General features: G+C 38.3%; 1 protein-coding gene across 6 annotated transcripts in view; it reads left to right on the top strand.

The window, feature by feature from the left end:
* fank1 (fibronectin type III and ankyrin repeat domains 1) overlaps window positions 1–14,755 on the top strand; it is a 65,180-nt gene that overhangs the window by 11,115 nt on the left and 39,310 nt on the right. For all 6 annotated transcript variants that reach the window (XM_043712627.1, XM_043712622.1, XM_043712625.1 and 3 more), the window contains exons 3-4: window positions 761–929; window positions 13,490–13,614. In XM_043712627.1, coding sequence (XP_043568562.1) covers window positions 761–929; window positions 13,490–13,614 — 294 coding nt within the window. The remainder of the gene's footprint in view (window positions 1–760; window positions 930–13,489; window positions 13,615–14,755) is intronic.

Raw genomic sequence — 14,755 nt, 5'->3', positions numbered from 1 at the left:
CCTGGCATATGCTTCCTTCTTTTTCTTAACCAAACCCTCAATTTCTTTAGTCATCCAGCATTCCCTATACCTACCAGCCTTCCCTTTCACCCTGACAGGAATATACTTTCTCTGGATTCTTGTTATCTCATTTCCGAAGGCTTCCCATTTTCCAGCCACCTGTGAACATCTGCCTCCCAAGCAGTTCTAGCAAATTTCCCTGCCAGTATATTAGTCCCCTTCCAATTTAGGTGCAATCCGTCCTTCTTGTACAGGTCACTTCTACCCCAAAAGAGATTCCAATGATGCAAAATGTGAATCCTTCTCCCATACACCAGCTCCTCAGCCAAGCATTCATCTGCTCTATCCTCCTATTCCTGCCCTCACTAGCTCGTAGCACTGGGAGTAATCCAGATATTACTACCCTTGAGGACCTCCTTAAATTTCTACCTCACTCTCAGTAATCTCCCTTCAGAGTCTCAACCTTTTTAATAGGTTTGCAATGCTTATGAACTATTCCCAATTATGTTAGTGTTATTTACACTAGTATTGCCACAAAAAGACATATAAAAATGATATAATATTGTGATGTGGGGCATCTTTACAGAAGTAGCCTCATTCACTTAGTATGGTGAGTCAGTGCAAAATATGTTGTGTTAATATAAATGGGACTTTGACAATCTTTTACAGTTCATCAACTTTCTGTAGAAGAGCACTTTTCAATGCCTTATGACCTTATGATGTGTTTTCACCTCTTTTTTTAAAAAAAATGGCCAAGTAGAAATCCCCAAGCCTGATCCTCCAGTTGTGGGTAAAGTGACCGATCACAGTATTGAACTTTACTGGAATAAGCACCACCAATTGCAAGGATATATAGCATCTAATCGAGGGCTATGTTTTTCAATTGAAGAGGAGGACATTAAAACACATACATATGGTAACATATACACGTGAGTATTTAAACTTTTAAAATGATCATTCACTCTGCCTCACAAAGTCCTCTGTGATAAATTGCAGCATAGATATTGTATGGCTTTGATTCCTCACACTGACAGAAAACTCATTTTGCTTGTTGAGAACAAAATATTACTGAGAAATTTACTGTAGCCCAGACTTTTTGATGTTGAGACAATTTTCCTGCAGTGTAGATTGGAGATGCATGTTCGGACCATGTGGAAATCCTGGTAGAGCTGACTCTGAGGAAATTGCTGGGAATCTGAAAATTTCAATTGTCAATACCCCTGTGTCTGAAACTCTCTGAAAGAAGTCCCTTAAAGTCAGAGAATTTGTAAGGTTTTAACTCACTTAAGCTTAATATTTACCCAGAAAACGTTAGAGGTCTTGAAATTTGTTTTAATACCGGGTTAGCTATTAACTTGAACTCTGACTCTCCACAGTTTCTTCCCAACAACAGCTTGCCTGAATCCACAACCTCCAAGTGCTACATGACAAACTCTCTTCCCCCACCAGACCCGACAACACCCCAGCTCCTGATCAGAGATGACACATGTCCACTGGACTCGACAATATCCCCCACCCCTGCTGGACTTGTCACTCCATCCCATCGAACTTGACACTCCATGGCGACAGCATGACCCTGTTGGAACTGACATTCCACCACCACCCCAACACTCCCCAACCCCTTTCCCACACCATTTCCCCAACCCTAATGGAACTGACACCACCTGACATGATCACAAGGACCTAAACAAATCTGATAGCCAGCATGTAACGCCTCCCCCCACAACCCTACCTCACCCTGCCTGATCAAACACCTCATTGACCCAACACCTTGCACTACTTTAAGTAAATCCACTTGTGTATCTATACCCCCAAACTCATCAGCTAATCAATGTCCCTCACCCACCAGTCACTGAACCACCTATCCCCACCTGGCACTCTACCACCTCTCTCATTTGGCACCCTACACCTTCTTTAACTTGGCACTCTACTCTTCTCACCCACCTGGAATCCTATTCACTCACCATCCTGACAACCTTACCCAGTCATTGAAATTTTGACAATGATCTGCTCCGCGGCTAGATTCGAGGATTCTTTGACGGGTTTGTAACAGGAAGCCCCTGTCCAGGAATCTCCAGGGCAAAAGCCATCAAATACCTTTAATCTGACGTATTGACATTTCTGAACTATAAAGTTATATGTTCAGAATGGTATGCAACATAAAATGAAATGAAAGCTGAACAGCTGGTGGATATATAGTTTGAGCACAGCCAGTGTTTTTGTTCCTTACCTCCGTGTGGTAGCTGAGAAAACGTCCATCTAAGTTCTTCTTGATTAGTTAATCTGTCTGTCACTGCATCTATCAGTGTTGTTTAACAGAACCAGTTCTGCCACACATCTTGCTAAAAAATACAGTAAATTCTTCAATAACAAGTAGACGTAGGCGTGGAATTTCAGATGATTCTGAACTTAGGCAATGTAAAATTTAGGCCATTAACATTTCTGTCACTGCTGTGTCTTCCTTTGCATCATCAATGCACTATTACAAGATGGAACACTGAGCATGATAGAATAAGTAGCTGTGCCATCATCAGGCTTTAACAATGAGTGTCAATGTGACCTAAAAGATACATAAGGAAACTGACTCACTGCACACTGATATTAGACTGTCAGATTTCAGCACATTGTCACAACCAGGTGAGGAGGGGTGGATTGGTTCCCTGCTTTACCCACTTGTCCTTTGACTATGACAGAGTTTGAATTAAAATAAATATATTGCCAATTCATTGTTTACTTGATTGTACATGGCGATGTGTAAAAAGTAGCCACAGGTTTTCTTGAATTAAACATGTAAGGGGTTTTATTATACTAAAACATTCCTGTTAAAAATAATAAAAATGTTAAAAATGTCCCGAGCTCCGTAACTCACACACGCACACACACAAAACAAAAATACAAGAACATAAATTACAAAATTACAAAGTTGACATTTTGACCAATTTAAAATTTAAACAGAAAAATAATTTAAAGGAGTGTTCCCTGACTAGCCAGCTGTCCAGTCAGACTGTGGTTCCCAAAGGTTTTGGTCTTCAACTGGAGTTTGATGTTGTCCCTGATGTCTTTTTGTTTTTTTGGAGGCACTGTTGTGGAAATTGAAGACTTTCTTTAAAAGTTCTCTATCTGCTTGTAGGAATGTTGTTACAATTCCAGTGGGCCGAATGGGATGATTCTGTTCCTACATTTTATGGTCTTATTAAGGGAATCAAGGGTTATAGGAGAGAGGCAGGGAAATGGGGTTGAGGATTACTAGATCACGCATGATCTCATTGACTGGTGGAGAAGACTCAAAAGGCTGATTGGCCTATTTCTCCTCCTATGTTTTATGAGCCTCGAGTCAAACTGCGCAGACTTTTATATGGAGACAGAGATTCTCACTGTCCCCGGTCCTTGCTCCCCACTGCTGAACACCAGTTGAAAGGTGTGTGCGCTTCTCCATGTATGCACACTTTGTATATGACGTCACAAGTAAATTCTGCATTATGGTGTATTGTGTCTAGATGCATGCGAATGTGCTATTGAGGATTAGCATATGTGGGAAGTTGTCTGTCCTTTCAAGTGTCAGCAAGCACTGCGTTTGCTAAAACATTACTTTGGTAAACACAAACAAAGCTTAGTTGGTCACTTCTGACTGAGAAGTTCAGAAGTCCATTGTGTGTTTCAAAAGGTAGCTCATACAGCCAGTCACCTTGAGAAAATCAAGAACTTTTGTTCAATCAATTAATTTCTGCTCATTTTCCTGCTTATGCATTGTAAAGCTTGATTTTTGATAAGGTAGGAAACAATCTGTTTACACTTTTCCAAGAGTTTATTGTCTCTGATAAAGCCTTTGATATTTTTTCATTTTTATCCCTATGGTGCGGAATATGAACTACATTGTAAATTGGCAGCCACTAATTTTAGTTTCAGTAGGAGTCTTTGTTTTTGGTCAAAAACTGTCTTATTAAAAATCCAATTGTCTCTAATGAACTAAAAAGTAACATTTAACAGGAACATGTTATAAAATGTTATAAGAAGTTTATAAAATCCTGATGGGCATGGCTACGGTGAATAGACAAGGTCTTTTTCCTAGGGTGGGGGAGTCCAAAGCTAGAGGGCATAGATTTAATATGAGAGGTATGCAATTTAAAAGGTACCTGAGGAGTCACTTTTTCATGCAGAGGGGAGTGCATGTACTAACAAGTTGCCAGAGGAAGTAGTGGAGGCTGGTACAGCTACAGCATTTAAAAGGCATTTTCATGTGTATATACATAGGAAGGGTTTAGATGGATATGGTCCAATTGCTGGCAAATGGGATTAGTCAGATTGGGATGTCTAGTCAGTGTGGGCGAGTTGGACCGAAGAGTCTGTTTCCATGCTGTATATCTCCTCATGATATGTATGACTCAATGTAGTCATGACAGTATAATCCAGCCTGACCCTTTTGCAGGACTGAGAGCATCATTAGAAATGTTGCATTTTTTAAAGAGTCATTAAACTAAAATCTTGTCTGCTCTTTCAAAGGGATATAAACAATTTATTTTTTAAAGAAAGCTGTTCTCTGAATATCCTTACTAATTTATTCCCAACCAAACCCAGCAGAATAGGTTAACCAAAAAAATCAGCTCTTTGATGTTTATGGGATTTTACCATTAGCAAATTGACTGCCAGAGGAGAAACAGATTTATTCAGCTGCATGGCCTGTTCTGTGTATAACGTCTGTAAGACTACTTGTATCTTTTAAAAAAACAGTTACATGTATTTGCAGGTATTACACCATATAATAACTGCCACTCACTCAGGACTATAATTCTAAATGATTTTCAAAGATTATGGTAGTAGTTTTTAGATTTGTTTTAGGGGGTGAAATCTACTGATCGAGGTTCTGTATTTTAGCTTTAGGTCAGATTTAGCACGGCCAGAAGAAACAAGTGTTCACATAAATGAATGTCAAAATTGGAAATTATATCTCCTCATGATATGTTAGCATTGCTAAGTGGGCCACAACATTTCACTTTCATTTCCTGAATCCTATTTTAAACGTATTCCATCTCGGACAGTACAAATTATGTGAGTAAGTGACACAATGCTCATTTATAAAATGTTGATTAATTTAAGGAAAGCCGACATTGATTTATTTAAGGCAAATCATGTTCACTTAGCTTTATTGAATATTTTAAACATGTTATGATCACTTAGAGACCAATAACTTTCTAGTGACTGGCTGAAAGGATCAATCAATAAGATTTAAAGTTTTAGGATTTTTAATGTTACAAACACAGCATTGATTAACCACTATTTGCAGGCAACTTACACATCAAATTACAGATTGTCATGTGACTGTTAAGACAACCAACAATCCTTGTCATATTTCTACTTTATACTGTTGCTTAAGTGGACACTTTGTTCCTCCCAGTGACATGTTTCCTTTTCCCTTGCTTAGCCAGATAATTTCTAACTCCAGAACAGATTTTCATTTATATCATTGTTGGTGTGACATAGTTATTATTATTGTTATGACTATTGTGTTTGTAAATGTCTTTGGAATTTTCTGCCCCAACAGTTCTAGGTGTTCTATTATTGAGCAGTTTTAACATTGAGATGGATACAATTTTGGTCTGTAGGGAATCAGGGATTGGGGATTGGGTGAGAACATAAAGTTCTTGTAGAAGGTTAGCCAAGATCATATTGAACGACAGAGCAGGCTTGAGGGACAGAAGAGTCTAATCAGGTTCAATATTTCCTCTAAGTGCCGCCCATTGTACATGGCCTATTTGTTGCACTGTACCATCACTTTAAGCTTCTCATGTGGTTGCACATGCACACAGCCTAAATGGACTGCTCCTTGTGCAACCCCTGTGTAATACGTTTGTGTTACTGTGTGAGCATGCACCAAGTAAGCATTACTTGGGCCACTATTTCTTACGTTCTCATGTTTGGATTCTGAATCACTTAAGACCATGAAAATAACTAAGTTCCATTTCATTTATGTTTTACTTGCTTTCAATGGGAATTTGACTCTTGGATTCCTGTTGCACTTTAATCTCTCAAACAATTAAATTTGTAACTTTCAAAAAGCAAAACTTCAAGAATCATTGAGAATTTTGTTAAGAAATATACTGGCTATGGTCTTGCATGGACACATGCTGCTTCTCTGGATAACTTTGTTGGCTAGATGATTGGTGTGGATCACATTGGTTTCAATAGCATGTGGTTTGATTTCCCCCATTCCAAATGTGTCGGATTTGTGACTTGCCTCCTTGCTGTTCTTATAGTGGAGGTTGTGCTGTTGTGGGTTGCACCTGTCTTGGGACAGAGATATGAAGAAGATTTGGCTTCTATGATGTTGAGGTACATGGTTAAGAAACCTAAACCGTGACTCTAGGAATAGAAGAAACTTTCAGATTGATGTCAAGCAAATTTAGGAATACGTTAAGAATTCTTTCTCGACAACCAAGATGTTAAAGTCATAGCTAAACAATTTTAATTAACCAGTACTAATGTTTACTACTTTTTCCCTTGAATTTACTCTTCCTTTTTTACATTTCTTTTTTAAAATGATTTGTTTTTCACTTTCAGTAGCTTAGAAATCATTCTCTCTCCCAATATCTTCCAAGGCCCTGAAGGATCTGGGCTGTGAAGAGACTTGTTGGAACCAACTGCCCGAGGAAGTGGTGGAAGCCGATACAATTACAACATTTAAAAGATATTTGGATGGTATATGAATAGGAAGGGTTCAGAGGGATATGGGCTAAATACTGGCAAATGGAACTTGGTCAGATTGTGATGTCTCGTCAATGTGGATGAGTTGGACCGAAGGGTCTGTTTCCATGATATCTGACTCCAAGCCGCTATGACGCTCATTCATTGCGTGCAACATGGAGACTCACAGCATCCTTGCCTTGTGTTGCCATGCCTTTTAACACTTTGCCCCCTCAGCCAGAGCTAACAGACGGGCAGTACTTCTGTCTTTACTAGCCTTTTAGCACAGTCACAAGGCTGGAAAGCTTGGCATGGTTATTAGCAACCATCGATCAAGCCATCTATGTCACATTTGTGCCATGTGCCAACAGTGTATGCACCAAATATACTACAGATTCTTCAAGCAAATGGCCATGTCTCAATTCCTTAGTGGAGTAAACCCCAAGGGAGACAGTTTTCAGTCGGGGATCGTGTTCAGTAAGTCCAGGGCAGCCTCCAGTATCGTTCCAGAGGTCATTCAGTCACTCTGGGCAGTCAAGGTCAGGATCTACTTTTCTTAGGGTGTGATGTCTACCGTTATATGCTGTTTTCTCCTTGATTGAGGGAAAATGAGAAGTGACTGAATGAGATTAAAGTAGATGGCACAGCTGTTGATACTAGTGTAGGTGGAGGAAAGGTGGTGAGGTGCCTTGAGTGAGTGAGTGAGTCAGAGGCACAGAGACCATGTAGAGTTATAGTGTGGAGGAATTAGGTGGGTAGGGGAAAGTGAAGGATGGGTGATGCAATGACATAGTGGTAGAGCATGAGACTTGGTGAGAGGTAGGTGCAGTAGCATAAATATAGTGAGTGTGAGGAAGCAGAGAGAAGAGGATGGCACTTAACTTGGCAGAGCAGAGAAGGTCACTGACCATCTTCCTACTCTGCTGAACATTATTTCAGATGGGATGAGGATGCAATGACCTGGGTTTCAATGTCAGACCAGGCTGGCAGCGTCTGGTGTTATGGCCTCCTCTGCCAGTCCTGTGGGAAGAGCACATCCTTCTTCTGTACCACTCTATCCAGCTGGACTTCCCTGGTTCCTGTCCGCAAAGTAGGGCACCAATTTCCTGTTATTTGCCATACCTGAGGGAAGTGTGATGAACAGGACTATGGACTGACAGCGCTTGACCGAGTGCACGATATTTTTTAAATATTGTGCTGGTGTCAGTGATGTGAGTGTATCCATCTACATGAGTGGGAGAATTGAGCTAGCATTGGATGAGTGGGGCACCATAGAGCCATGGTAGGTAGTTGATGAGGCAGGTTTGGAATGATAGTGCAAGAAAACTTGTTAGGCCTCTTGGAAGAGATACCAGGAAACTTGCTGAAAAATGATCGCTTGTGAAAATATATGGTAGGATCCAGCCCTATATTTGTCTATCTTTTCCTTCTTGAATGTAGATGTATGTAGCATTTGTGAAGTCATAACCAATTTTCTCTTTTTAGCCAAAGGTTATAACTGGCATCAGGAAATAAAAAAATGGAATTACAATCCTCTCCCCTGCAGGAAAATCTCATTGTATTACCATGTAATTTTGTGTTTTTGAAAAGGTGCTTTCATTTAACCAAGTCTGTATTGTTCTATCTGTTTTACATTCCAGTAACCTTTGACTTTTCCACCAGTTTAACAAAATAGTATTACTGCCCTAAAATATATAACTTTTTTCAAGCTTTGGCTCATTTCATTTGTTCATGGAGGTAACTGGCTGGGCCAGCACAAACAATAAGACCCCAGATGTTCCACATCAGTTAATGATGTGAGGTGGAATGTGAAATATTGATTCATCATCTCCCAGACATTCAGCCAGCTGAAGCCCATCAAATCTGACTGTAAAAATTTTGATGTTATTGACCCAAAGTAAAAAAAATGGTTTCCTGTCAAAGTATAAGCATGCATAATGACCAAGCGTATTACTAGGTTGGCAAAGGAAGGAGTCCTTGACAGTATCGTAGATAATGTTCCCTGCTTAACAACCTGGAAGTCTCAGCACATTCATAAGCCAGATCCTTTAAACTACCCTCCCTGCCCTACCACACAAAAAAGTTTAACGTATCTGTGCTCTTAGAGAAATCACTTTTAAATGATTTAAAGAAAGTGCATTTGGAAAAAATATATAGAAAACATTTAATATTAGATAATTTTTATTAAGAAACTTGTTTTGCTCATTGAGCTTTTTAATTCTTCCTCTTCCTTTGCTTTTCCCAACTTTCACATGGTCACCATAATACCAGATGATCAGCTTAATGTCAACCTTATTTTTTGGACTTTAATGGGTGCTTTTACAGTTAATTGTCTTCCTATCACTAAATTTCCCCATTCTCATTTATCCATTTAATTAAAAATTCTAAACGAGTCTTCTGTAAAAAAAAAAATCATTAAAATGTAACCACTAATTGTGCAACTATTGTAGCTTTTGCTTTGTATTCTATACATGTCAGACATACGTTATTTAACTCAGACATCATGGCAATGGAAACTGATATTGTTGTGCCTGTCCTCTGACTGAAAAATAAGGATGCAGGAGTACAGTTTTGGAGGCAGCTTTTATACTCAAACAGTATTCAAAATGCATCCAATACCATATTAATTTACACAGCCATTCATAGCAGTTGCATGAAACATGCCTTCAGATTTGGCAGAGATACCTTCCCTGTTTTGGCAAATGTCTTCCAAGGTAAGATGTTTGGAATGTTTAAACAATTAAGTAATGTGAATCTATATATTACAAAAGAAAATATGAAATAAGAGCACAAGTTAACCATTTGCCAAACTCCCTCCTATTCCCTAAGCATGCTCTGATCTGTTTTTATATTCACATGCCCATCTACCCTATACAACCTTTCATTCTGTTTTCTAAAAAGGATCTACAAACTATGCCTTAGAGATATAAAAACCTGCTTTCTGAGGCAGAGAGGCGAAGTTCATACAAGTTCCTGAGAGATAAAAAATATCTTCTCATCGTTGTCCTAAAAAGGTAACACCTGATTTTAAAAGAGTGACCCTAAGTTCTGGACTCACCCAGAGGATGAAACATCCTTTCCATATTCATTTATCAAAGCCATTCAAAATCTTACCTACTGAGATCCAGTTATCTCTTACTCTTCTAACTCTGGTAGAAACAAGCCTGGCCTACCAATCTCTCCTCATTAAAAACACACATCCCAGGTATCAGTTTAGTAAACTTCCATGGACTACTTCCAGCGCATTTATATCCATCCTTAAATAGGAATGGTGGAACAGGCTCGAGGGGCTGAATGGCCTATGTTCATATAATAAGGAGACCAAAATTGCAGACAATATTTGAGGTGTAGTGTCATTGTTTTATTTCAATTATTGATTTACATGTTAAAAATCCAGCTTAGTGGTTTATAACCTAAGTCATAATCTAGAAGGTATTCTCCAGCGTTTTAAATTAGCAAAGATCATCTGGGAATGTGCAATGTAACCAGTAAGGTAAAATACAGTAAGTAGGTTTGAACCTTGAGTTTGGAAAATTACTCAGATATTAGTCAAGTAAGGACCTATTCTGGCCTTCAGGAAACCAGCAAAAATATTGAAAACAATTCAGAAATATAACACGTGCCTGTTCCATGACTGTTTCATTGAATTTAAGCAGTAGAGGCTCTTTTTTTTAGTCATTAGATTACAGATCTAGCAGGAATATCATCTCAGTCATTATCTTAGTTAATAAACCAGAATTCCCTGATCAGAACTTTGAAAATTTTCAACCAAAGCTCCTAACACATTAATCAGCATCTATAGGAGAGCTAAGCGTTATAATACTACAATTATGAATCAAAAACTGAGAATGCAAGGAAGGTTGAGCAGCTCTGCAAATAACTGTGGAGAGAAAAACAGAACTAGTATTTCAAGTGGGTGAGCCTTTATCCTACAAAGTTTGACCTACAAAGTTAACTCTGTTTCTCTCTCAATAGATACCCCAAACCCGTTCAGCATTTCCAACATTGTTTGTTTTGTATTACATGAGCAATTCCCATCTCAATTTATGGCAACTTTAAATCAAGTAGCAGGAACTCCTGTCTCATTTTGTAGTATGGTTCTTGAATTGAACGAGCTCCTAACCCAGCTAATGACATTTTCTAGTATATGTTTTTGCTAGTTTGTCCACTAGAGAGCTAGCTTTCCTGTTCCCAACACCCATGTGTACCATTTTCCTGGCTGTTAAGGAAAGAAAAATGAGGGAATACCTTTTCTGTTTGACCTCTGCCCAAATGCAATTTAGTGCAATTCTATTGACACTATGTAAGAAATATTGTGGGTGGGGGGGGGTGGGGGTTAACTCTGCTCACCCAGTGGTAATAGACAGATTAAAAGTTAATGTGCAGTGGGACAGTTTCCTGCTCCACGATGGTCGGAGTGCTGCTGATTTTGGGACATTTAAGGCACTCAAAGAAATAGCGAGGCAGTATCGTTCCTACAAAAATGATCTCATACTTATAAGCAGATTAAATCCAAAGGCCTATTATCGGACCTCAATAGCATTTTGTACATCATCTCAGTGCAATGCACTGTATGTCTGATCTGTTCAGTAATGTCTAATGTGCAAGATGAGGCCTTGTAAGTTGTGTTAAACTTTCCCCCTTGGGGCAAGAAGAGTAAGATTGCTTCTCTGAACTCCACAAAAATGTTCTTGCTCATTCAAAGGTTTATTGCCCTTATCCCATATAAATACAAGTTGACATAAATTTCTTCTCTTGTCAAAGATAACCAGCCATGGTTAAATGATGAAAATTAGCTGAATATTCTGGAGTTCCACATGCATGATTTTGCAGAATCAGGAAGGTAATTGCAGAAATTTCATTCTGGAAATTACACAAATCTGAGGTCTGGATTGCACGTAACTCTATATAAGGGAGCATATTGATGACCGAAGTTGTGTTGTTCGCCCTCTTGTGTTTACATGACATTCGGGTATTAATTGTTTGAATTTGTTTCGGACAAAACACTGCGTATGTGTTTTCTAATTGTCATGCTTCTATTCTTCCCGAAACATAAATAGTTTATACGTATTAGTATGTTTGTAGAAATAATGTTGTGAAGGGAAACTGTAGCTAATTTTTAAGTACTATTACACTACAATTATGAAATGGCAAGCTTAGATTTAGATTAGATTAGATTACAGTGTGGAAACAGGCCCTTCGGCCCAACAAGTCCACACCGACCCGCCGAAGCGAAACCCACCCATACCCCTACATTTACCCCTTACCTAACACTACGGGCAATTTAGTATGACCAATTCACCTGACCCTGCACATCTTTGGACTGTGGGAGGAAACCAGAGCACCCGGAGGAAACCCACACGGGGAGAACGTGCAAACTCCACACAGTCAGTCGCCTGAGGCGGGAATTGAACCCGGGTCTCTGGCGCTGTGAGGCAGCAGTGCTAACCACTGTGCCACCGTGCCGCTTGTTTAGTAAAACTCATATTCAACACTTTCCTTGTGTCTTTTTCATTTGATATTCTGTTGAGTAACAATTAACATTTGAGGATCTGTGATGCTAACAAAAAGGAAACCAAATATTTTAGATATATAATAAATTCCTGTTCCATTTTGCTAAATTAACTAACTGTGGAGCTTAACAGTTATGGGCTTGCTACTAAATTAAGCAAAACAACAAAACAATTGATCATTTCTGTTGCAACAACACCATTGTGCTTGTTACCACTGCTGGTATACTGACAGCTTCTTGCTGATCAATTCACAGCTTCAGTCAGGAAAGACATTTCTATGCATGGGCTCTGTTAAAACTGCATCTAGCTTCACTAAGAATAATCTAGAATGTTTTACCATTATGTAGTCTCAAACACTCAAACTATTATAAACACCGGCAATTGCTAAGAATTATATAGAACAATTATTAAATTTTTTTTGTTTTAAATCATTGTTCTTTAACCTCTTTGGTGCCTTTCTAAAATAGTAAGACTGCTGCAGTAGGCTGGGAATATCTTTGTTGACAATTTTCACTGTTGTTTTTACAAATTTAATTTCCGTGCTATTAGATATTCACCACTAGATGGCAGAAGTACATCGGTTTCAAATTGGTAGGCAACAAGACAACATTAATTTAGCCCAGCAATATAACATTCTTTCATTCTGTATGAAATTAAATCCTATCAGAGTAAAAAGAAACAATTTTTCTCTCTGATGAACTTGATAATTTGTTTCTTTTTCACAATAACCTGTTCTTTTTTGGCTTATTAACTATAGGAGAATATGTGCTGTCATCTCTAAATTTATGAAATTGAATACGCTGTACACAGTATTCATCACTAGACTTATTTATGAGTTGGTGACACCATGATTCTTCATGCTGAAACACTTAATATTAAACATTATGTCTTCGCATTAGTACCTTTGCTACAGGATTTCCTGTCCTTGGGGAGAACTGACTGGAGATTTATTAAATTTACACAGTTGGAGTATCCCAGATTAAAGAATCTAGATGCTGATGCTAATTTGCCTATATGGTTCTCTGACACTGATAAGTCTCAGTAACTTAGTCAGACTGTTCTCAAATAACATGACCAGAAAATATTTTATGCTCAAACCTCAGTAGAAAACATATTAAAATTGATTAAATTTTTCTACTTTTGTGACCTTTTGTAGTAGTGATGCTTACTCTTTTAATAATATTGCTACTTAACTATTTTGTAAGTATGTATTAAAAATAATTTTTACATTTAAGTTCTTGAATGTTGGAGCTATTTGTTCAGTTGACCCAAAATTCTATATGTCTTTATTTTTCCAGAGGATATGCAAAACATCATGTTGTGACAGGCCTTGAGGCTTCCACCCCATATAGATTTCGACTAAAAGTCATTAGTTCTACAGGAAATTGTGCCTACAGCCCAATTGTGACAGTTTCTACAACACGTGAGTCTCACTTATTTCCTTTATTGCTTATGGCACAATTTCTACAACCTTGCAGTATCTATTAGCTTGTTTAGTTTAGTGGTTGATGTACTGGTAAGAATGCTCCAGGATTTACAACTTTAAATTTATTACTCACAGTTTCTTGTATTGCTATCATGATGACACTCAATTATTTGTATATGCAGTTCAGTTTAGGAGCTGAATGAATATTGATTGAGTTGTCAACTTGATCTCAGACTTCAGATGCAAGAGAAAGCAGAGAGCAGTCTCTTACCAAGCGGCTGAAAGAATTGTACTCTTGATGCTCTGAATTAGTAGCACCACATTACTATCATGTTCAATTAGTTGTTTGAAGTGATGTCTTAGTTGCCTGGAACAGGTTGATGCTGACTAGTTCTAGCTGCAATTTGGTTTTTTAAAAAGTCTTTATATCAAGACCAGATTTCCTTTTCTGTTCAAACAGCGAACTCTTATTTCTGCAAGCATGTTGAAAATTCTCTGTTGTTTTGCTCAGTACACGAGCTCAGTAGAAACTGATTTGAGACTGCTCAAACTAATCTCATATACAGTTACAAATATGTAATTTCATGAATCATACATTCCAGGAATATAACATTTAGTTTGGGAATTGGAATTTTTAAGGTAAGATGAATGAAAACACCTGACTTGAGTAGCTAGTAAATGAAGCTGGAGATCAGAGTTGAGAGTGTGGTGCTGGAACAGCACAGCAGATCAGGCAGCATCAATAGTGCTATGTAATCGCATAGAGGCATAAACAAATATATCTCAGCGATGTTTTGTAGCAAAACTAAAATACAAATGTTTTTCTTTCATTATAGTAATGAGCACACACTGATGAGAATATGAAAGATCAAAGAGGTGAAGCAGGGAGCCAGGAACACTGGTGTTATTGCCAATAAACAAAGAGAGAAAAAGTAAAAGCTGGCACGGAGCTGAAAACAGAAATATTTCAATTATGTTTCCTACATTCTTGTCTTGTCATGTGTATTCAGAGATTGTAATCACATTGTGTATCTAAGATGGGCATCCTGGTTAGTTTGATGATGAACAACAGTTTAATTTTTCATCGTCTCTTTGGTCTTGGATACCCTCAACAACAAATGTTCACCGCTAAGACTGA

This window comes from Chiloscyllium plagiosum, chromosome 22 (genome assembly GCF_004010195.1).
Source record: "Chiloscyllium plagiosum isolate BGI_BamShark_2017 chromosome 22, ASM401019v2, whole genome shotgun sequence".
Lineage (NCBI taxonomy): Eukaryota > Metazoa > Chordata > Chondrichthyes > Orectolobiformes > Hemiscylliidae > Chiloscyllium > Chiloscyllium plagiosum.
Note: the sequence above shows the minus strand (reverse complement) of the source record. Positions and strands in the feature narration are given on the sequence as shown.